The sequence below is a fragment of the Phoca vitulina genome, unplaced genomic scaffold (assembly GCF_004348235.1).
Source record: "Phoca vitulina isolate PV1807 unplaced genomic scaffold, GSC_HSeal_1.0 scaffold6, whole genome shotgun sequence".
NCBI lineage: Eukaryota > Metazoa > Chordata > Mammalia > Carnivora > Phocidae > Phoca > Phoca vitulina.
The window spans coordinates 62,944,636-62,969,225 of record NW_022589709.1 but is presented as its reverse complement, the minus strand read 5'-3'; the positions used below and the strand labels follow the sequence as shown (position 1 = coordinate 62,969,225).

Sequence of the window (24,590 nt, the reverse complement as noted above, 5' to 3'; positions counted from 1 at the left end):
AACATCCAACGAATCTGCAATAAAAGACACAGCCATCATAATATAGGACATTAAGAATTTTTGTGCAACATTGAAAACCAGATTTTACACAGAGAAATCACAACTATTAAGCTATGACATCAATAGCATCACAGTAACAGTACCCAGTGTCTTTCTTATTCAAGTATATACACTATTTTTAAGACATGTTATAACAAAGACATCAGTAACTAAAATGTAACACACAATTATTTTTCAACACCATGAAAAACAACAAATAAAAAAATAAAAATACCCTTAAATTTTGTAACAATTATAAACACGTTAACATTAACACTATATATTTGTCTAAATTTTAACTGATTTTTACACTTTTAAAAATAGCACTGAGCTTTACAAAAATACTGATACTGGCTCAACATTTTTAGAAGTCCATTCACTTTATGTTTCAGTAGTCTCTATTGTCTGCTCTTCTTTCTTCCACCGCCATAGTCCTCTAACCACCCATTTGCTCGAGGCAACAACAACAGAGATCTCTAACAGCTATGGAAGTACTACATCCGAAAACTTCTAGTTCTTTGAAATGGTTGGAAAGGGTTTTTTAGTGCCCACATTAGCAGCTGTGGTTTGGGTTTCGGTTTCTCTGGAAACAGAAGTGCTTCACTTTCTGGTGTAGGAAATCGTTCTTGGTAGACTTCAGGATAGGATTTTTGAAACTGAAAAAAAAAAAAGACTCAAGATGAGTCAAAAAACCAGATAAGAACCAATAAAATTAGGTGATCTAATTTTAAAATTAAAGAGTTTCTGATCTGATTCCATACTAGGCTCTCTTTATTTTGTTTTAATGTTTATTGCTCTCCATCAGAAAAGAGAATAAGATGATGACATCATAATTAAATTCACTCCAACACAAATCCATTTCTTTTTGTGAGATCATTTGATTCCACTTGCTATAGATCTAATTCAACTTTAATTTGATCCAATCTTCAAACAAACTCATTTCGGTCATATTTCTTAAAATTTCCCCCGCTTGCTAACTATAAATAGACTTTAAAAATATTCACAAGTAATTCTGACTTGAAAATAACTTATGCTCTATACAGTTCAAGAAAATTTTGGCCCAATTACATTTCACGATCTCCCTGCTTCTCCAACTCAGCCCCACCTGTTTCTGCTCAAATGGAAGGGAAAACGTTCCAGTATATATTACTTTATGAAAAGCTTGAAGAGAGGCAATATGCTTTTCCTTTGATCCTCAACACTGAACTCTTCTCCAAAATTACTGAGAAAAATATGATTGGGAGTCTAGAACTCTGGTGCTCTGTGTATAATCCCCTATGTATGGTCTGATCAGGAATCAAGCTTGCAGGAATCAGTCTTGAAAAATAAAAACCATTCCCTTAATCTTGAGTCAATACTTTAAGAATGGTCAAAGTAAATCTATTTTGAGTTAAAAATGAAAACTCTTCAATGAAACCCAAAGCTGTGTTGCCTAGCAGGAGCTAAACACTTTCAGGGACGCCTGAGGCAAGAAACCAATTTGACACTGGCTATCTAAAACCAAAGCCTCTTCAATTTTACACATCTTATTTCTGCAAATTCAATGTAATTTGCCTTTCAGAAAAAATCAAGAGGAATCTGTCCTCATTTGAAAGCTTCTCTGAATTTAAAGTAATTGCTCCACTAGCCATCCACATACCCAAACAAAGGACAAATAACAGAGAGCGGCTCCATAAATGAAGAGCGCAATAATGGTAAAATATCTACATTGGAGAAAAAGATGTGGGAAACTGACCACAACTGTGTACATCCATGAGACTTCTGAAATATATGAATTGAATAATATACTTTCAAAACTGCTACATCTCAGAAGATGAGATTAATATGAAATCCATTAAAATAGAGAATAAAAAGAAAAAACAATATTAAGAACAGCAGGCAGAAGAAATGGCTTCTAAAGAATATCCTTTTTACCTGCTTCAGTTTTTTCTTCTTCTCTTTGCTGGAAAGTGTGGCATCCGTTATGACTTCCTCCAGCAAAGCTGCCAGAGGTTCCTGAGAACCATATGCTCTCTGGTATTCAAATTCCTCTGGACTGATTTGACGGCAAAATGATGGGGCAGATAAAGTGATATCCATATCGGCTCCTGGGTATTTTATCTGAGGCAAAAGTATTAATAGTGAAAGGAATAAGTGTATTTTCATATAAGTTGCAAAATTGGTTCAGATCAAATACAGAATATCTCCTACTAGGAATGCCATGTCATTCTTCAATTCGTTTGGGAAAAACTCTTTATTAAAAAGTAAAAGTGTTTCTATAAATTTGAAAAAAAATATCACTTAAAGCCACAGTTTTAAATAAGAGATTCTTACCATTTTAAACCCAAGATCCATTTTAATAAACAAAACACCTGGTGTGCTCTTTTAAATATAATCTTAAATTGAAACATAAACTAAACATGTTGACAAAAATGATTCAAAACAATTACAATAATGAACACCTTCTGGGGGTTCCTTCCCACATCTGGAGAATCTGATCCTCCCTTCCTTGGGAATGGATAGAGGTACACACACATATATATAGCATGGCTGTTATGTATGGAGAAGTACTACGACCATCTCCAAATATGTTAATGGTGAAAAGCAAGAAAACAAATGTGCAGACACTGTACAGGGAAAAAGGGAGAATGGAGAAAAAAGAGGAAAGACTTATAAATAAATGAACATCCATTAAAAATATTTAATTGCACACCTATATACACAAAGCAAATATTAACAGACATAAAGGGAGAAATTGATGGTAATACAATCATAATAGGAGGTTTTTTTTATTTTTTTATTGTTATGTTAATCCCCATACATTACATCATTAGTTTTAGATATAGTGTTCCATGATTCATTGTTTGTGCATAACACCCAGTGCTCCATGCAGAACGTGCCCTCCTCAATACCCATCACCAGGCTAACCCATCCTCCCACCCCCCTCCCCTCTAGAACCCTCAGTTTGTTTTTCAGAGTCCATCGTCTCTCATGGTTCTTCTCCCCCTCCGATTTCCCCCCCTTCGTTCTTCCCCTCCTGCTACATTCTTCTTCTTCTTTTTTTCTTTCTTAACATATATTGCATTATTTGTTTCAGAGGTACAGATCTGAGATTCAACAGTCTTGCACAATTCACAGCGCTTACCAGAGCACATACCCTCCCCAGTGTCCATCACCCAGTCACCCCATCCCTCCCACCCCACCCCCCACTCCAACAACCCTCAGTTTGTTTCCTGAGATTAAGAATTCCTCATATATAATAGGGGTTTTTAACACCCCACTTACATCAATGGAGAAGTCATCCAGACAGAAAATCAACAAGGAAATAGTGGTTTTGAACAAGACATTAGATTGGGTGGACCTAACAAATATATACAGAACGTTCCATTCAAATACAGCATAATACACACTCTTTTCAAGTGCACATGGAACATTCTCCAGGATAGATCACATGTTAGGCCACAATAAATTTAAATCTCAATAAATTTAAGAAGACTGAAGTTAGATCAAGCATCTTTCCCAACCACAATAGTGTAAAAGTAGAAATCAGTTACAAACAAACAAACAAACCTAGAAAAAACACAAACACATGCTACTAAATAACCAATGGGTCAGTGAAGAAATCAAAGAGGAAATAAAAATATATGGAGGCAAATTAAATGAAAACACAATGGTCCCAATCTTCAGGACACAGTAAAATCAGTTCAAAGAGGGAAGTTTATAGTGATACAGACCTATCTCAAGAAACTAGAAAAATCACTAATAAACACCCTAACCTTACACCTAAAGGAACTAGAAAAAAAGGACAAAGTCCAAAGCTAAGAGAAGGAAGGATATAAAGATTAGAGTGGAAATAAATGAAATAGAGAGTAAAAAAAAAAAAAAAAATGAAACCAAGAGCTCTTTCTTTGAAAAGAAAAACAAAATTGATAAACGTTTAGCCAGACTTAACAAGACAAAAAGAGAGAGAACTCAAATAAATAAATACAGAAATAAAGGAGGAGAATTAACACCACAGAAATACAAAGGCTTATAAGAGAATATTATGAAAAATTTTATTCTGATAAATTGAACAACCTAGAAAAAATGGGTAAATTCCTAGAAACATAATCTTCCTAGGCTGAATCAGAAAGAAATTAAAAATTTGAACAGATCTACTATTAATGAAAACTGAAATAGTAATCATAAAACTCCCAACAAACAACAGTTCAGGATCAGACAGCTTCACAGATGAACTCTACCAAACATTTAAAAAAGAGTTAATACATATTCTTCTCCAACTATTCCAAAAAACGTAAAAGGAAGGATAAATTCCAAATTCAATGTATAAGGCCAGCATTACCCTGATGCCAAAACCAGACGAAGACACTACAAAAAAAGATAACTACAGGCCACTATCTCCGATAAACATAGCTGCAAAAATCCTCAACCGAATATCAACAAACCAAACTCAACAATGCGCTGAAAAGATCATTCACCATGACCAAGTGGGATTGAGTCCAGTGATATAAGTGTGGTTCAGTATTCACAAATCAATCAAATCTGATACACCACATTAACAATAAGAAGGATAAAAACCATATGATCATCTGAACAGATGCAGAAAAAGCATTTGGCAAAATAAAACAGCCATTCATTAAAGAAACAAACAAACAAACAAACCTCTCAAAAAAGTGGGTTTAGAGGGAACATACCTCAACATAACAAAGGGCACACTGAAAAACCCACAGCTAAGATTATACTCAATGGTAAAAAGCTGAAAACATTTCCTCTAAGATTAGGAACAAGATAAGGATGACCATTCTCACCACTTTTATTTAACACAGTATAGAAGTCCTAGCCACAGCAATCAGAGAAGTAAAAGAAATAAAAAGCACCCAAACTGGGAAGGGAGAAGTAAAATGGTCAATATTTGCAGATGACATGATACTACACACAAAAAACCCTAAAGACTCCACCAAACAACTATTAGAAGTAATAAATGAATTCAGTAAACTTGCTGGATACAAAACTAATATACAGAATCGATTGTGATTCTGTATGCTAATAATAAAATAGCAGAAAGAGAAATTGAGAAAATAATCCCATTTATAATTGCACCAAAAAGAATAAAACACCTAGGAATAAATTTAACCAAGGAGGTAACAGACCGTACTCTGAATGAAAGAAACTGAAGACAACACAAATGCGAAGATATATCACATTCATGGGTTGGAAGAATATCACTAAAATGCCCATACTACCCAAAGCAATCTATAGATTGAAAGCAATCCCTATCAAAATACCAATAGCATTTTTTCACAGAACAAGAACAAGTAATTCTAAAATGTGTATGGAACCACAAAATACCTCAAATAGCCAAAAAAATATTGAAGAAAAAGAACAAAGCTGGAGGTATCACAATCCCAGGTTTCAAACTATACTACAAAGTTATAGTAACCAAAACAGTATGGTACTGTCACAAAAACATAGATCAAATCAGACTAGAGATCAGAATAGAGAGCCTAGAAATAAACCCATGCATATATGCTCAATTCATCTATGACAAAGGAGGCAAGAATATACAAGGGGACAAGACAATCTTTTCAATAAATTATACTGGGAAAATGGGACAACCACCTGCAAAAGAATAAAACCAGACCACTTTCTTACACCATACACAAAAATAAACTCAAAATGGGTTAAAGACCTAAATGTGAGTCCTGAAACCTTAAAACTCAAAGAAAACAGAGTCTATAATCTCTTGGACATCACCCTAAGCAAGAAATTTATGGATATTTCTCCTCAGGCAAGAGAAACTAAAGCAAAAATAAACTCCTGGGACTATACTAAAATTTAAAAAAACTTTGTACAGCAAAAGAAACCCTCAACAAAACAAAAAGGCAACCTAGTGAAAGGGAGAAAATATCTGCACATGATATATCCAATAATGGTTTACTATTAAAAAAATATAAAGAACTTACATAACTCAACACCAAAAAAACAAATAATCTGATTTAAAAATGGGCAGATGATCTGAATAGACATTTTTCCAAAGACCTACAGATGGCCAACAAACACATGGAAAGATGCTCAACATCACTAATCATCCAGGAAACACAAGTCAAAACTACAATGAGATTACCACCTCACACCTGTCAGAATAGCTAGAACCAAACAGTCAAGAAATAACAAATCTTGGCAAAGATGTGGAGAAAAGGGAACACTCATGCACTGTTGGTGGGAATAAAAATTGGTACAATCACTGTGGAAAACAGTATGGAAGTTCCTCAACAAATTAAAAATAGAACTACCCTATGATCCAGCATTTCCACTTCTGGATATTTACCCAAAGAAAATGAAAATGCTAATTTGAAAATATATGTGCACCCCTATGTTTATTGCAGCATTATTTATAATAGCCAAGATATGGAAGCAACCTAAGCATCCATCCGCAGATGAATGGATAAAGAAGATGTGGTATATATAAACACAACGGAATATTACTCAGCCATCAAAAAGAATGAAATCTTGCCATTTGCAATAACATGGATGGAGCTAGAGAATATAATGCTAAGCAAAATAAGTCAGTCAGAGAAAGACAAATACCATATGATTTCACTCATATGTGGAATTTAAGAAACAAAAGAAAATGAGCAAAGGAAAAAAAAGAGAGAGAGAAACAAACCAAGAAACAGACTCTCAGCTACAGGGAACAAACTGATGGTTACCAGAGGGGAGGTGGGAGGGGATGGGTAAAATGGGGATTAAGGAGGGTACTTGTCGTGATGAGCACTGGGTGATGTATGGGAGTGCTGAATCACTATATCATACACCTGAAACTAATATAACACTGTATGTTAACTATACTGGAATTTAAAATTAAAAAAAGATGTAGTATATATACTATGGAATATTATTCAGCCATAAAAAGAATGTTATCTTGCCATTTGTGACAATATGGATGGACCTAAAAGGTATTATGCTAAATGAAGTAAGTCAGATAGAGAAAGACAAATACCATATGATTTCACTTATATTTGGAATATAAAAACAAAACAAACAAATGAAAAAACTGAACAGACTCTCAAATACAGAGAACAAACTGGTGGTTGCCAGGGAAGAGGGGGTACAGGGGTGGGGGGAAGTTGGCGAATCGATGAAGGGGGTTCAGAGGTACAAACTTCCAGTTATAAAATAAATAAGTCACAGAGATGGAAAGTACAGTCAATAATGTAATAATGTTGAATGGTGACTACACTCATTGCGGGGACCACTAATGTGCAGAATTGTTGAATCACCCTGCTGTACACCTGAAACTAACATAACATTGTATGTCAATGTTACTTTAATAACAAAGAAATTAAAAAGTATTTAATTTCAGACTCCAAGAGTTCCATCTTCCCAAAAATATAACACCTATCGTTCTTCTGCAGCCGGAAGCCTAGTAAGAAAACTACTAGATACCTATGATTAAAGGGAACAAAAGGAAGAAGAGGGTTGCAGTCAAGGCTAATAGAAGGTTGGTGTCAAAGACAATGCCCACCTCACAATTTATCTATCACAGGGTCCAGCCCTGAAACTTCCCTGGAATAATCGAAGGAACACTGTTCATTTTCAGAGAAGCCCTGCCCAGAATCTGACATGCTGTCAGGGCTGAGGAGTCCGCAAGAGAGAGCAGATCTCTGAGTACTGAAACAATTGTTGGGCAATTCTGAGTACTTCCAAGAGAGAAAATGTAATTGACAAATGAGTGGTTACTGGTTTCACTTAGCACCAGGGCAGTGCCTCTCCATAAGATCATGCTAATCTGTCGTGAAAGCATAAGCAGAGCTCAGCCTTCTGATCTTCAGCAGAGAGCAAAGGGCTCAAGCTGCTGCTGTGTCTGCCTACGCTACGGGAACCGCGAACCGAGGAAGTATACAGGGCAACTTCGCTATTGCTATCACTTCTCCTTGCAGAATTTCAGTATTTCTTTTCTTCTCTACTTTTTTTTTTAAGTATGGGTCATAAAAATATTGGAGGGAAGGGATTTAACTAAAGCAGCAGTAAGGTTACACTTTTTATTCAATAAAAATTGCAAAGATATGTATGTTAATGAGAAGTAGGCAAGGTTTCTCAGACCACTCATGGGAATATGGGTCAGAACAATCATTCTGAAGGGAAATCTGGCAATATACAATCAATCCTTAAAATACATCCCTGGCCCTTGACCACGCAATGCCACTCCAAAAATTTTTCTTAGAAAATAATCATGGATCATCCCCCCCCAAAAAAATCCAGCTACAAAAATATTTACCATTGTATTATTTGCAAAATAGAGGGGAAAATGGAAACCATCTAAATATTAACCAAAGAAAACCATTTAAATAAATTATGGTATATATCCATATTATGGAATGCTACGCTACCAATAATAACAATATTGTGGAATAATATAACACTAATGATGATAATAATATTAACCACAGCAGCTAACAACTGAGGGGCTACTATGTGATAAATATCATTCTAAGCACTTTACACATTTTAAGCCATTCAATCCCTAAAACAACCCTAGGAGGTAGGTATTAACTGTTATTATCCCACTTTACAGATGAGAAAAGAGAGATGTCGGGTAGAGGTTAAAACAGACACATTATAAAATGTGCCCAAGGTCACAGGACCAATAAAGGGCACATGAGGAATACAAGCACCACCACTTAGCTCCAGGGTCTGTGCTCTCAACCACCTGGGGTCAGTCAAGAATATTTAGTGATGTAGGAAATATTTCTTGGTGTATTGTCAAGAGAAAATAAGGTATAAAACAGAGAGACGGTGGGAGGGAGGGAGGAATGAAGGAAGGAAGGAAAGAAGGAAAACGAAGGAAGGAAAAGCAAAGAGAGGAGAGGAGAGGAAGAGAAAAGAGAAGAGAGAGAAGAGAAGAGAAAAAAGAAAAAGAAAAAGAAAAAAAAAAGAAAAAAGAAAAGGCGAAAAGAGAAGACAAGGCACAGAAAAACACCCAAAAGACCATAATACTAACTGAACATTGGATGTTACTCTTATAGTTTTTGGTGTGCATTTTCTATATTTTCCAATTCTTTCAACATATTTAAAGTTGATAATTACCAAAACTATTTTATTTTAATTTTTAATAATTTTTTAAGATTTATTTATTTTAGACACACACACACACATACAGTGTGGCGGTGGGGGGCAGAAGGAGAGGGAGAAGGAGAGAAGCAGACTCCCAGCTGAGCGCGGAGCTCGAGGTGGAGGGGGGCTCAATCCCACAAGCTTAAGATCACGACCTGAGCCGAAATTAAGAGTCAAACACTCAACCGACAGAGCCACCCAGGTACCCCTATTTTAATTTTTAAATTGCACACTGAAAACATGAAGAGTTATTGACTTTCACAATCCTTCAGGAGGTAGCAGTTCACCGGGCCTTAATTATGGAACATCAAAAAGTGCTTAAGCAGAAAGAGGGCCGCTCATTCAGGAGCCAAGTAGACCTCTGTCTGCCTTTACCAAGTGCCTGCTCCCTCAGGCTGACATACACACCCCGCTTTGGGGCCCACGTAACAGTCACGTATTACATTTCTTTTGCATCATTTTAATATAACAATAACAACAATAACAATAGCTACCTTTCAAAGAGTACCTGCTGTACGTCAGACATCTAAGCTAGGGGTTTCATAGTAGAGTATTCTACTCTTCACAACAGTTTTATAGGGCAGGGAAGGCCCATTTTAACTCCTTTGGAAACTAAAATTTGGAAACTAAAATAAAGGCAGGTTACCGTTGAAGGAATTTGCAATCAGAAGTATGCAGCACTGACTGACATAACCAAACCAGGTGAGCATTCCATAAATTTTCAAAATTACCAAACACACATAGTGCTTACCATGTACTAAGCCCTGTTGGAAGCATTTTGTATACATTTATTCACTCAATCCTTCACATCTAGAAATCCCAAGAAGCCTAGCAAGTTTAGATAACTTTCTGCTGGCAATTTTAAAGGACTGTTAACATCCCTTCCTTTACCTGGACTCTTCGTAGATGAGCCACACGCTCCTCTATGGAGGTCTGCAAGGCCAAAGGGACTTTCAGAATCTCTTGGTAATTGTCCATCAGAAATGTCACCAACCTAGCAGCTAATAACTCATCCAAATCTACTTCATCCTTGGAACACAAGATGCAACGGGAAAATGTCTGAACCATCTGAAAAAAGAGGAGGAGGTGTTTTTTAAATAAACACAGATGAGGGTTTTTTTTTTTTCCTATGCTATACTGCATTCAATAAATCTGCAAAAACCAAAGGTGACCAGTCAGTGAGAAATGGCCCACAGCCCAGGGGACACATCCTATTTGGTGCCTGGCCACACCTGGTTGTCTCAATGGGCTGATCTTCTTAACAACCAGCAGGAACAGAAGGTGCATCTCATCTCACAGAGACTCAGCAGAGATGCTTATCTGAGCAGTTTTTAAAGCACACCCCTTTACAGACAGTTTTAAATATATATAAGCAAATTCTGAAAATTATGATCACCACCATTACTTGAATCATGTAGCACTTTTAAGTTCAAAGTAATTTAAAGCCATTCAGTTTACTAATATCCTTATTTCATTTTGATTTTTTAGAAATCTGCTAGCACAATCTATGGGCTTCAGCTGTTACACTTTTTCCTAGTTAACTGTTACTTTCTCTAGGATTTTGGGTGTATATTTGATAATCACATTTGAACAAAACGATGAGACTTTGTAACAAGTGCATTAAGTGATGAGACTTTACAATAAGCAGAAATATGAAAAATATTTATGTAGCTGCTTCCATAGAATTCATATTAACTATGATTTGGATGGAGTTTTTTTCCTTTTCCTACTAATTTTATTGCTGACAATCTTATTTCAAAACCTATAAGCATGAAATCATGTAATTCTGTTTAATTAGACTTCATGTCATCATCAACATACTGCAAATGATATCTTACCTGCACTCACATTTATGTGTACAGAGACACAGACATTTTTTACCTGGAGACTATGGACACTGGGGAAACTTAATGCCTTGAAATTCTATGCAAAATTTTACATGTGCATTCTTCTGGGGAATAGGTGCAAAGTTTTCTTCAGCTTTTCAGAAGGGTCCCTTAGCCCCATTACCCATCTACTCAACCAAAAGGAAGGTCAAGAATCACTCTACTGGGCACTGAGTGATCCTCTACTCTTACTCCACACTTCTAAAACAGGGCCAGAGGACCCCCAGGGGTATACCGTGGTTCACCAGGATATGGAAAGGTTCACCAATGAAGCAACAATTTTGCTCCAAGACCCCCAATTTTGAGGAAAATTAAGAAATCATGTAGAAGAAATTCTAAACATAAATCCTATTTTAAAATAAAAACATGCTGACACCAACAAAGTAGAATTCAAAACTAGCATGTATGTTTTTAAACCAAATCTAAAATATCTTAAGAAATATCCTCACTCACAGACTCTTAGATCATATCCCAAGAGAACAAATTCTCTGTCTCCCCCCAGGCTGTCTAGTCCAACTCTTTCCTCTTTACTTCTTTCCTCTTTACCCCATTATCTGTGCTTCCCCTCTCCTACTTGTTAGAGTAACAAATGCTTTGCATCCCTTCCTGTCCTAGAGGAAAGTATGTCCTTTTCTTGAGAGAACCCTTATGCGTATTGTCCACCCTTCCTTCTCTTTAAGATGACAGTAGGCAGAAGACCACAGATACCTCTATACTCAGATTCTATCCCTACTCACTCTTCGCTTTCGATTATGTTCTTTAACACACCAATACCGGAAGTGTAATCCCACCTGTGCGGTTTCCAAGCCGTGGCTCTTTGAGCAAGCCTGACTTGGCGCCTTCCTTGGGTTGCCAAGCTAGTAAACTTTACTCACGTGAATTATATTCCAAAAACTCAAGTCAAGTTAGATGTTAGAGATCAACCTACCAGTGTTCGGGTCCCAAAGCCATCACACAGTGGTGGCATCTCCTTATTTAGGCATATCCTTGCCATCATCCTCATCAAGAGCTGTAACTTTCTCCTATTTTCAGGTGGCAGGAGGAGGCAGCAAATCTGAAATCCTTCAATAGCCATTTTCTCTTTCTGTAACAAACCTATTTAGAAAAAAAGGTTTTAATCTTTTAAAACCAACAGCCTCCTTGACTCTATTATGTTTACATTTTTCAAAATACATATTATTAAAATTATATAAAACATGTCCACATATTCAACTGTGCCAGGCCAACTGATTATAGATCCACTGAATCAGCACAGATAATACCAACCATCAACTAGGGATGACAAACATATAAAACAAATACAGGCATTTCCCTCCCTCACACCCTTGCCAGATGTAACCTGATTTTCACAGCCTTCTTTCCCACTGAACTGAGATCAGGTTGAGTCTAACCTAACCCTCCACAGTCATGAGCAAGGACATGAACGCACCACTACTGCCCTGAATTCTCCCCCTCATACTACGTCCGCAGGATGAGCAGGGTCACTATGTGGCATGATTCTCACAGGCTGAATAATAGGGCTGATAGGTCTGCAGTCAGACCCCTGCCAGATGGTTGCACTTGTTTCCAAACAACACATGTCAATTAACCCTTCCTCTCATATAAGCTGTTTTTTCTAGCTGAGTGTACTGATTCAATCATGTTATATGCCTTCTCTCCTCATCAAACTATAGAGTATTCCAACAGAATTAGAGTATTCTAATACTGTGCTAAAAATGACAGTTTTCTAATATTATGCTCTCTTCAACCCCATTTGTCCCTGGACACACCCGCAATCCAAGCCCTCTAATGAGATGAAACTGCTTTCATCAGTTTATTTGGTCCATATCCAACCTCTTCAAGTTCCCACTAGTCTCTGTCTTGGAGGCAAAACCATCTTTGGCATTCAGTAAGTATTTTCTGACCATCTATGATCTGCCAGGAACTCTGCCAAGTCCTGGAAATATGAAAATATGCCAGGTCCCCTACTTTGAAGAGCTTATGCGCTGAGGAGACACCCATTAAAAACAAGCAGCAAAATGTGAGAGATGCTGCAAGAGACATCTGCAAGGGGCACATAAGGGGAATCATAAGCCACTCCTTAGGACTGCAGCATGAGCCGTGAAGGTGAGGGCTTGGCAGAGAAGTGGAGCTGGAAAGGTCAACACAGATGAGACCTTGGAAGGCTTTGAATGCCCGACTAAGGAGCTTGGGTTTGATCCTGAAGGCAGTGCATGTGCATGGGAGGGAAAAGGAGGCAGGAGGGGAGCTTTAATACACCCAGTTCAACTAGGTATTTATCCGAAGGATACAAACATAATGATTTGAAGGGGCACATGCACCCCAGTATTTATAGCAGCAATGTCCACAATAGCCAAACTATGGAAAGAGCACAGATGTCCATCGACAGATGAATGGATAAAGATGTGATACACACACACACACACACACACACACACACACACACACAGAATGGACTATTACTCAGCCATCAAAAGAATGAAATCTTGCCATTTGCAACAACGTGGACAGAACTAGAGTGTATTATGCTAAGTGAAATGAGTCAGTCAGAGAAAGACAACTATCATATGATGTCACTAATATGTGGAATTTAAGAAACAAAACAGAGGAGCATAGGGGAAGGGAGGGAAAAATAAAACAAAACAAAATCAGAGAGGGAGACAAACCGTAAGAGACTCTTAACTATAGGAAACAAACTGAAGGTTGGTGGGGGGGGGGGGAGGAAGGGATAGCTGGGTGATGGGCATTAAGGAGGGCACTTGACGGAATGAGCACTGGGTGTTGTATGCAACAGATGAAATCACTAAATTCTACCCATGAAACTAAAAAAAAAGAAAAAAGATGCACTCTAAAACAAACACCCAGTTCAATCCTAGATGTTCACTGAAAATATTGCTGCTGATTATCATCACTAGACCTTCTTTCAATTCTACATAAACAAATCTATGTAGAGAAAAAATGTTTATGATATTTTTTAATTCATTTATTTATCCAACGAATATTTAGTAAGCCTTGCCTATATTCCAGGAACTATTTTAGAAGAGGACATACAGTGGGGAATAAAACAAAATCCTTGCCTGACCTCATGGAGCTTACTTTCCATTAGCTAATAACAAAGAGGTACATAAATATGTCAGGTGGAAAAAATGTTATGGAGAGAAATAAAGGAAAGGAGCTGGGGAGTGACAGGATGTGCTCAGAAAAACACTTCTGGTTTTTCAGGAAAGGTCTCTCTGTAAGGAGGTGAAATTTGAGCAGAGATCTGAAGGAAATGAGAGCAAGCCAGGGAAATAGCTGAGACATATTTTCAAGGCGGAGGAAAGAGTGATTACGGAGATTTTGACGAGGGAGTCCGTTTGGAGTGTGTGAGGAACAGCAGTGAGGCCGGTGTGAAGAGAGAGGAGTATTGAAGAGCATTCAAGTTGGAAATGCCATTACAGTGGAAGGCATGAGCCAGACCATGCAGAGCCTTGTAGACTATTGTTAAAGACTTCAGGTTTTATTATGAGTGACCTGAGAAACCATGGGAGGGTTCTGGGCAGAGGAGTCATTTAACCTGAATTACTGTTACTCTGGCAGCTCTCTAGAGAATAGATTGCCAGGGTAACACGGAAGGAGGAGGGCGTGATGATGGTCTGGATGAAGCGGCAGCGCTGGAACTAGCAAGAACTAATTAAATTCTAGATCTCTTTCTCCACAAAGCCTTCTACATTTTCCATGAAGCTTCCTATCACATTTGCCCACAAATCCCTTCTTTTTCCAAATTATAAACACCTTTGGACAGTCAGACTTCACCTTATCTTATTATGTTCCATGTATATATATTGTTTTATGAAAGAGGCAGCAAGCTAATTGAAAGCATAATGCATTTCTTTCGGCAAGCCCTATTTTCTGGTAAAGTACCTGCGGAACAGGTAAACATTCAAATACCTATTCATGAATACAGAATTACATGGCTATTAAAAGCGGTAAATTTTCGGGGCGCCTGGGTGGCTCAGTTGGTTAGGCGACTGCCTTCGGCTCAGGTCATGATCCTGGAGTCCCGGGATCGAGTCCCGCATCGGGCTCCCTGCTCGGCGGGGAGTCTACTTCTCCCTCTGACCCTCCCCCCTCTCATGTGCTCTCTCTCTCTCTCTCTCATTCTCTCTCTCAAATAAAATAAATAAAATCTTAAAAAAAAAAAAGTGGTAAATTTTGAAGCTATGCAACAATATTTCCAGGACAATATTTATGAAGAAAATCACAATAATAAACAGTATAAAAATAAAGTAGTAAGAAGGAACATCAGGGTTATAAAATAATCATCAAGTTTTTAAATTTTCGATTCTCTTTGTTGGGATACTGTTAAACTAACACATAAAAGTTACATCCATCAAATATTTTTTTTCCATCAAATATTTAAATAAAAAAAAAACAACTTCCAGTTGCTTATATGGAAAAAGCCAAACTGAGGAGTTGGCCATGATTTCAGGTTCTATGAAAATCAGGTGAGAAAGCATAGGTAAATCCATCTCCAGAATTTATCAACACAAACCTACACCCTAGGAGACGAAAGGCCACCGCTGACTCACAAACATCCCAGTAACTCACTGGCCCCCCTGTGAAACCAGGGACTCCCCTTTCCTCCACTGATCCCAGCTGACACCCCCTTGCAATTCATTCCAATCGTCAATTTCCCACCTCCTGTAAGAAGAGAACCTAGGCTACTGATCCCTTCCTCCCTTAAATCCATCACCTCCCAAAACAATGGCCTAGTCTCTGGCAATGGAGGAGGCACCATCAAGAGCTTGAATGAGGGAAGCCCCTGCTGCACAATACTGGACAAAGTAGAAGGATGGAGAGTTGCTTAATCCAAAGCTTGAAGAGTCACATGATATGATGAGGCTCCTGACACCCCCACCCCTGGAGCCTGGAATGCATTTTACCAGAGGAAGAAAAAAAACCACTGTAGGGACTGGTTAGGCCGACAATACCATTAGATTTCAACTACAGCTAAAATACATAATGAATTGAATATATTCTGTAAGCTGATCTTGTGATTTAGCCATCCTTCACAGCACTGCTTCTTGGGGTCGTGGGGAGGGGGGCAAGGAGCAGAACATTGTTCCAAGCAATATACGTTGAAAGGTTTAGAACAAAATCTGTCATTTTGATACATCAGATAAAAGTAGAAAAATTAATTTGTTTCTGCCTCCTAAAGTATATAAAAACGGGTACTCCCAATTCCCCCACCTGCTCTATTTTTTTCTAACTATACATTATCACCTCCCAATATACTACGGAACTTACTTTTTTGTCATCTACCATGGTCTCCCCTCTACCTCCTGAAATGTAAGCTCCACGTGGGCAGGGATTCTTGTCAGTTTTGTTTATTGATATACCTCCAACAGGTAAAAGAGCACCTGGTAGATCATAGGAGCTTTATAAATATTTTCTTTGGTGAACGTATGAGTGAATGAATGAATGAACATAGGAATGAAGGAATGACAATGACCTATCCCTTGCTAGGAACGGAGCTAGAATATCTGGCTTCAGTCCCAGTTCCCGCTGCTTGGACAAGTCACTTAACCTTCATGAATCCCCATTCATCCAGCAGTAAATTGTTGTGGACAGTTAAAACCTAATCATCGTACCATGATGGGGGCCCATGGACGATAAAGGGAAGCCTAGGTGAACTGAAAGTTTTCAGAGCATTGATGTCGGCTTCTGCAGCTACTACCATAACTACTACCGAGCCAAAGCATTCAAATACCAGGGTAGAAAATGTGACGCAAATCAGATGCAACTCTAGCTAGATTTTCTTTAAAAGCCAGTTAAGAAATGTATTGTACAGGGGCACCTGGGTGGCTCAGTCGTTAAGCGTCTGCCTTCGGCTCAGGTCACGGTCCCGGGTCCCGGGGTCCTGGGATCAAGCCCCGCATCGGGCTCCCTGCTCGGCGGGAAGCCTCCTTCTCCCTCTCCCCCTAGTGTTCCGTCTCCCTCTGTCTCTACTCCTGCTTGTGTTCTCTCTGTCTCTCTCTCTCTCAAATGAATAAATAAAATCTTAAAAAAAAAAGAAAGAAATGTATTGAACAGTAGTACACAGATGTGAATTTGGCTCCGGGCCTCTATAATGAGAGAATAAGTAAAATTCCACAACGCCTCAACATAGCTGTATTACTGAGTAACAAATCATCTAAGAATGCCCTCCTCAAGCCTAACTGCCTCAAACGTTGCATAACCATATTACATAGGCTGGAAAAAATATATAAACATATGTAAACTCATCCACATATACAAGTGCACGATGCGGAACTCAGAAAGACCCTCACAATGATGACTCTTTGGGTCACTGGGAAAAAAATCTCATGTCCACATTATGATTAGGTACAAAGAATAATGTCTGGTAATGTTAGAAGGTCCTATAACAACTTTTATTAAATTTTTCTTGACTTTTTAGCAGAAAGAATGTGAATGCCTTTGTTGCCATTAATGAGAGAACAATCTATCACAACATTTGACAGCCATTTGATAGTTGGCCCCTTGTTTACCTAAAGATTATAGAAGTCTTTGCTAGAATTGCCTATTAATGTATAATGTACAATGCTACTGTCTTAAAACCTAGGTGAAAGTTGTTCTTTAGGCAAAAGGCTTACATTTTAATAGCATTTCATCTGATATAGATATAACTGACATAGCAACTGTGTGGCTGAACACAGGATTTCAAGGATAAACTACAACAGCTGACCTGCTTTCATTTCTTACTCCAATCAAATAATTCAAATAAATAAAAAGTTCATTTAAATAGGTAAAAAGTTTGTACTCCAATCAAATAATTCAAATAGATAAAAAGATAAAAGGAGTTATCCAATGTCCATAAAATGCAAGAATTAGGAGTAGGGACTCACCTGACATGAAAGCAAGATTTGTTCCAAAGTTGTAGTTTGATGCTACCTTAAGAATACACAAAAGACCAACAGGACAAAGCTGAAAGTCTAGAAAGAGGCCTAAGTATGCATGGGAATCCAATATATCACAGAAATGTCATCACAAATCAGTGAGGAAAGAATGGTCTGTTCCAAAGCGGTGTTTGGAAGAATCTGATAACTGTATGGCAGGAAAAAAAATGAAATGACAATGTCTTGCCTTATTAAAAATACAGGAAATTCTGACTCCAATCAAGATGGAATAGCAAGGACCAGACTAACCCTCCCTCCACAAACAACTAGAAAACTGGACAAATTTTATGCAATAACTGTTTCTATACATGGGGCAAAAAGCAGTATCACAATCCCTGAGAAAAGGGAACAAAACAAATGAGCTGTACAATTTTCCCGACATTCTGCCTAGCGTCACATTCCAAACATGGATCAGAGACAAGATCTCAAGTAGAGGGAAGAGACAGACCGGAGTTCCTGGAGGCCCAGTCGGCTGCACCTTGTAAAGCAGAGTTCCATCTGCAGGGAGCTAAACAGGAAAAGGGTTCCATAAAGCTGCAGAGAAAGTCCCTGAGACTCTGATGAATACCGAAATGCACATACATGATTAAGACGAAGCTCTGTGAGGTCATACAAAAAACAACCCATGAGCTTTGAGCTGAACGCTTCCCAGAGCTCACAAAATAGACAATCCTGCTGATGACAGAAGGCATTCCACAGAAAGCCCAGCAGGGTTAGGCTTCAACAGTAGGACCAAACTCCCCTTCAGGAAAGGTTAGCCTAATCGGGCCCTAAAAATAGCTTTAAAAATAAGACACAAATGAATCAAATTCAGTTACATTAACTGCCTAACAGAACAAAGCTCACCATCTTCAAAGGAAGACAACAAAATTCAGACACTCAACAATGAAAAAAATTTTGTTCAATCAAAATTACTAGACAAGCCAAGAAGCAGAAAAATGTGACCCATTAGGAGAAAAAAAATCAGTAGAAAATCATAAAAATAGCCCCAGAAATGAGAGAGAGGAAAGATTTAGAGAAAAGTATGTTACAAACGGTATTCTATGTTCTCCTATTTTTAAAAATATATGAATACAGGAAGGAGAGAAATGGAAGATATAAGAGAGAACCAAATGGAACTTCTAGAGATGAAAAATATTAATCCTCAAAAGAAATACTCACTAGAAGGGAAACCACAGCACACTAACACTTCAAAAGAGAACAAAGAAGACTTAAAGAGACAGTAGAATGAACTAGCCAAAACAGAAGCAAAGAAGACAAAAAGTAGGGGAAAGAAATGAAAAGAGCTGCAGCAACCTGAGGGAAAGTATCGTGACCTAAAATGTGTGTCATTAGAAAAGTGGAAGGAGTCACAGAAAAAATAATTGAAGAAATAATGGCTAAAAACTTTCCAAATTTGGTGTAAAGAGAGGAAAGAAATTCACTGAATCAAAGGGCAATAAACACAGAAACCTGTTAGATGCATATTATAATTAAATTCCTAAAAATCAGTGATAAAGAAATTCTCAAAAGTAGTCTGAGGAAAAAAGATACATTATAAACAGTGGAACAAAAATAAGTAATGACCACAAACTTTTCATCAGAAATGATTCAAGCCAGAAGACATCTTCAAATATTCAAGCCAGAAGACATCTTCAAAGTGCTGAAAGAAGAAAATCGTTAACTTAGAATTCTATATCCATTGAAAATACTTTTCAGAACTAAGTCTGAACAAAGACTTTTCAGAATCCCCTCCCCCACCAAAAAAACCTGAGAGAATCTGCTGCCAAGAGACCTATACCACAAAAAATGTCCAAGGACATTTTTCAAGCAGAAAGTGATACCAGATGGAAACCTGGATCTGCATAAATAATGAAGATTACCAGAAAAGATTAATATATGAATAAATAAAACTTATTTTTTATTCCTTATTTTCTTTAAAAGAAAATTACCTGTCTAAAGAAAAAATAACATACAGTATGGTTTACAAGAGATGCTATAAAATACATGTTAGACAAAAATGTATGACAGCAATATCACAAAGGGCAGGACAGAGAATATAAAAAGATATTATGGTAAGGTGGTAACATTATATGTGAAGCAATATAATATTTAAATGTAGGCAAAGATTTCTTGAGACAAAAAAGCACAAACCATAAAAGAAAATGATAAAATGGACTTCATCAAAATGAAAAGCTTCTGCTTTTTCAAAGACATTGTTAAGAAAAGGAAAAAGAAAACCACAATCTGGGAGAAAATATTTATAACACATAATCTAACAAAGAACTTACATGCTGAATATGCAAATAACTCTTACAACTCAATAATAAGAGAACAAACAAGCCAATAAAAACCAGAATATTTCAACAGACACTTCACAAAAGAAGATACAGAAGCCACTGGGCAAACAAAAACAAGCTTAACATTACTAGCCATCAGAAAAATGCAGCTAAAAACTACAAAAATATACCACCACATACCCACTAGGTGAGCTAAAACAAAAGACTGACTGTGTCAAATGTTAACAAGGATGTAGAGCTACGGAAACTCTCATGCATCACTGATGGGAATGTAAAATGACACAACTATTTTGGAAAACAGCTTGTCAGTTTCATAATGAAAGTCAACATACACTTATCATGTGACTCAACAATTCCACTCCTGGCTATTTCCACAAAAGAAGTTAAGATGTATGCTCCTAGACCCTTATTCATAGTAGCTCAAGACTGGATACAATCCACATGTTCCTCAACAAGTGAATAGACAATTGTGGTTTGTACTATATCCATGCAATAGAATACGCAGCAAAACAATGTAACAACTACCTGTACCTGCAACATGAATGAAATCTCAAAAATACTGTGTTGAGCAAAAGAAGCCAGATAGAAAGTACATACTGTATAATTCCACTTGTATGAAACTCTTAAAAAGAAAACCTAATCTGGAGCCCCCGGGTGGCTCAGATGGTTGAGCGTCTGCCTTCAGCTCGGGTCATGATCCCAGGGTCCGGGGATTGAGTCCCGCATCGGGCTCCCTGCTCAGCGGGGGGCCTGCTTCTCCCTCTCCTTCTCCTGCTCCCCCTGCTTGTGCTCTCTCACTCTCTCTGTCAAATAAATAAAAAAAATATTTTTTAAAAAATGTTTAAAAAAAAAAAAGAAAACCTAATCTATAAGATAGATTCTATTTCTGGTTTTCTGGTGCCAGTGATGGGGTTGGGTACTGACTAAAAGAGAGCACAAGAGAAACTGCAGGAGTGAAAAAAAGAGAGAGAAGCTTCAGGAGTAATGGAAATGGTCTGATATCTTAATTGTAACATTAATTACACTAATATACATTCATCAAAACTCACTGAACTGTACTTAAAATGGGTGCATATTTTCACCTGGGTAGCTCAGTAGGTTAAGCTTCTGACTCTTGGTTTCGGCTCAGGTCGTGATCTCAGGGTCATGAGATCGAGCCTGGGTATCAGACTCCATGCTGAGTGTAGAGCCTGCATGAGACTCTCTCTCTCCCTCTCCCCCTGCCCCTCCCCCCGGCCCCTGCCCTCCCCGGCTCATGCATGCACATGTGCGCTCACGCTCTATCTCCAAAAAAAATTGGGTGCATGTTAATTTTATGTTATCTATGTTAATTATATCTTAATACTGTCAATTTTAAAATAAATTAAATGAGTCAAGAGAATGTAGAGACCTAAACATGAAAAAAGCAAAACTTAAAAATCTTAGAATTACAGAATCTCTTTGTGAAAGATTTCTTAAAGACACACAAGTAAATTAATTTGACCAAAATAAAACATAAAAGTTTTTTACCTTTTGATTAAAACCAAAAGAGAAGCCACAGACTAGGAAATTATATTTGTAAGGCACAAGGTATAAAGAATTAGTATCTAAAATAGATTTTTAGAATGACCAAAAAAAAGAAAAACCAAAAGAAAAAAATGAATAAAGGACAGAAAAAGTATTTCACCCAAGAAGAAACCCACATGACAAATAAACAGCAATAAGATTACTTTTCACACACATCAGACTGCAAGAATTAAAAAGCCCCAGCTTTGTTTTGACCCTGTGACATGGAGCAACAGGGCCAATTCAGCCCCGTGTTTGGGGGCTTTGCGGGGGGGTGTTTGCTGGAGCTGCTGATGCTGCTACCACGTTTGATCATTTGCAATGTCAGACTTGGATAACATAAACACGGATTTCTACCAGACATGTCACAGCATCGATTTTCCAGCCAACTCAAGCGTACACTCCGACACATTGGCCATTCTATGGAAACAACTTTGAGGATGAGCCACCTTTATTAGAAGACTTAGGTATCAATTTTGACCACATCTGGCAAAAAGCCACAAACAGTGTTACATCCATTAAAGGACCAGGTGGCAACATCATGCGTGAGACTGATGTGGCAGGACCAGTGGTTGTTTGCCCTGCCTTTGGAGCCACATTGTTACTGGCTGCAAAATCCAGTTTGGCTATGTATATGGGATCAGTGCAAGTGGACGTCTAGGAATGTTTTGTCTACTAAACTTTTTTAACTCCTAAAGTCCAATTTGGTTCTTTTTCTTTGATTTTTTGTTATGAGATTACCTTTTTTTAAGTGTACAATTCAGCAATTTTTAGTATATTTAGTTATGCCCATCACCACTATCTAATTCCAGAATATTTCTGTCACTTCAAAAAGAAATCCCCATACAAATTAGCAGTCACTCCCCATTTTCTCTTCCCCTCAGCCCCTGGAAAACACTAATCACTGTCAGAGATTTGCCTGTTCTGAACATTTCATATAAATGGAAGCATACATTTTGTGTCTGGCTTCTTTCACTTAGAATAATGTTTTCAAGGTTCAACCACGTTATAGTATGTAACAGCACTTCATTCCTTTTGATAGTTGCAAAACATTCCATTGTATGGATATACTACCTTTTTTTCGTTCATCATTTGATGGACATTTCTGTTACTTCCACTTTTTGGTTATTATGAATAATGTTGCTATGAACATTTAGTTGCTGGTGACATATGTTGTCAACTGGTATAGACCTAAGAGTGCACATACTAACTCACATCGCAACTGAAGTTCAACATTTTTTAAAAATGCCAAACTATTCAATAAAATGTCTGTGCCAAAGTAGTTAAGACTTGCCCCAGGAATACAGCTGGGATTCACATCTATATGCTCTTCTTCCTTTACACACATAAATATGAACACATAATTACTAACACCCTTTCAATAAATTCTTCTTGATTTTAATTTAGTATTAAAATTGAATGGTCAGCAATTATCATTTGTTAATTAAAACATTACACTCTTGAATTAATACCATACTCCATATACTTTATTAACACTCACAGACATATTTTTCTTGGCAGCTATATAAGTCCTAAATAAAAAAGTTTTAATTTTGGATTATGTTTAAAAAGTTTATCTGGCAGCCACCTAGCATCATTGTGTTATATCATAAGTAATCTAATTGGCAAAATCTTCTGGAACCTGGGGAAAAAGCCTTAAAGCCCTAGTAGTCATTAAGTAAACCTATATTTTAAAAAAAGACATTGAACCTAGGAAATAAAGCAGACATAAACTAATAGCATTTCTCAACCACATCAAAGTTACAACTTGTACTCACAAAAATAGTAATTGGTAGAAAATTAGGAAACTGGCAGGGGAATACTTTATAAATATTTTTGAATGTTTAAAAAGGCAATAGCATAAAAAGTCATAATCCTAGATTTCCCTTAGTATTAGAAACATAGATACTATAGACAAGGGCAAGAATTTGGTCCCAAAAACATTTAACTGTTGGGGCGCCTGGGTGGCTCAGTTGGTTAAGCGACTGCCTTCGGCTCAGGTCATGATCCTGGAGTCTCCGGATCGAGTCCCGCATCGGGCTCCCTGCTCAGCAGGGAGTCTGCTTCTCCCTCTGACCCTCCCCCCTCTCATGTGCTCTCTCTCGCTCTCTCATTCTCTCTCTCAAATAAATAAATAAAATCTTTAAAAAAAAAAAAAAAAAAAAAAAAACATTTAACTGTGCCTCCGTTTATCACATCATTATACATGCCAAATAAAAATAGAAGAATAGATTAAAAATAAAATAAAATCTTTGTACAATGTAGCGATTTGCAGCACTTCCATGCCATTAATCTTGATAGCAGCAAATAGTTCTACTACATGTAAAAGCATATGAATTTCACAAAATACTCTAAAACTTGAGTAGAAGATCTTCCACTACAGAAAAGAATTTTAAAAGTTTGATAGTGGTTTTGGAGTTTATCTTTCCACCATTAAAAATTAGAACTGATTAAAAAATTAGAATAATAGCAGCTAACATTTATAATAATAAAACTAATTTCTATGATGAAGAAAATAGTTAACATTTATTAATAAGCATTTTATTATGTACTGAACAGTGTTCTAAACCCCAAATATTGTCTCACTTAATCCTTACAACTCTGGAAGGGAGATAACTATCATTATTCCCATTTATAGAAAAGAAAATGAGGCTTACAGAGATGAGATCACTTACCCAAGTCACACAGCTACTTGGTGGCAGAGTGCGACGTGAGCCTGCACACACTAGGGGCCTGCACACCTAAATACCATGCTGTGTGACCTGCTTTGTCCATGTGCCAATTATTTCCTAAGGATAAATTCCTACAAG

At 37.4% G+C, this 24,590-nt stretch overlaps 1 protein-coding gene across 2 annotated transcripts in view; it reads right to left on the bottom strand.

The window, feature by feature from the left end:
* Positions 1–257: 257 nt before the first annotated feature.
* Positions 258–24,590, bottom strand: part of DEPDC1B (DEP domain containing 1B) — an 80,822-nt gene continuing 56,489 nt past the window's right edge. The window contains exons 8-11 of one of the 2 annotated variants that reach the window (XM_032403505.1): positions 11,947–12,113; positions 10,024–10,200; positions 1,954–2,139; positions 258–695 (exon numbers count right to left, since the gene is read on the bottom strand). In XM_032403505.1, coding sequence (XP_032259396.1) covers positions 534–695; positions 1,954–2,139; positions 10,024–10,200; positions 11,947–12,113 — 692 coding nt within the window. In that variant the 3' untranslated portion in view covers positions 258–533. The remainder of the gene's footprint in view (positions 696–1,953; positions 2,140–10,023; positions 10,201–11,946; positions 12,114–24,590) is intronic. The other variant, XM_032403506.1, reaches the window with a different exon arrangement.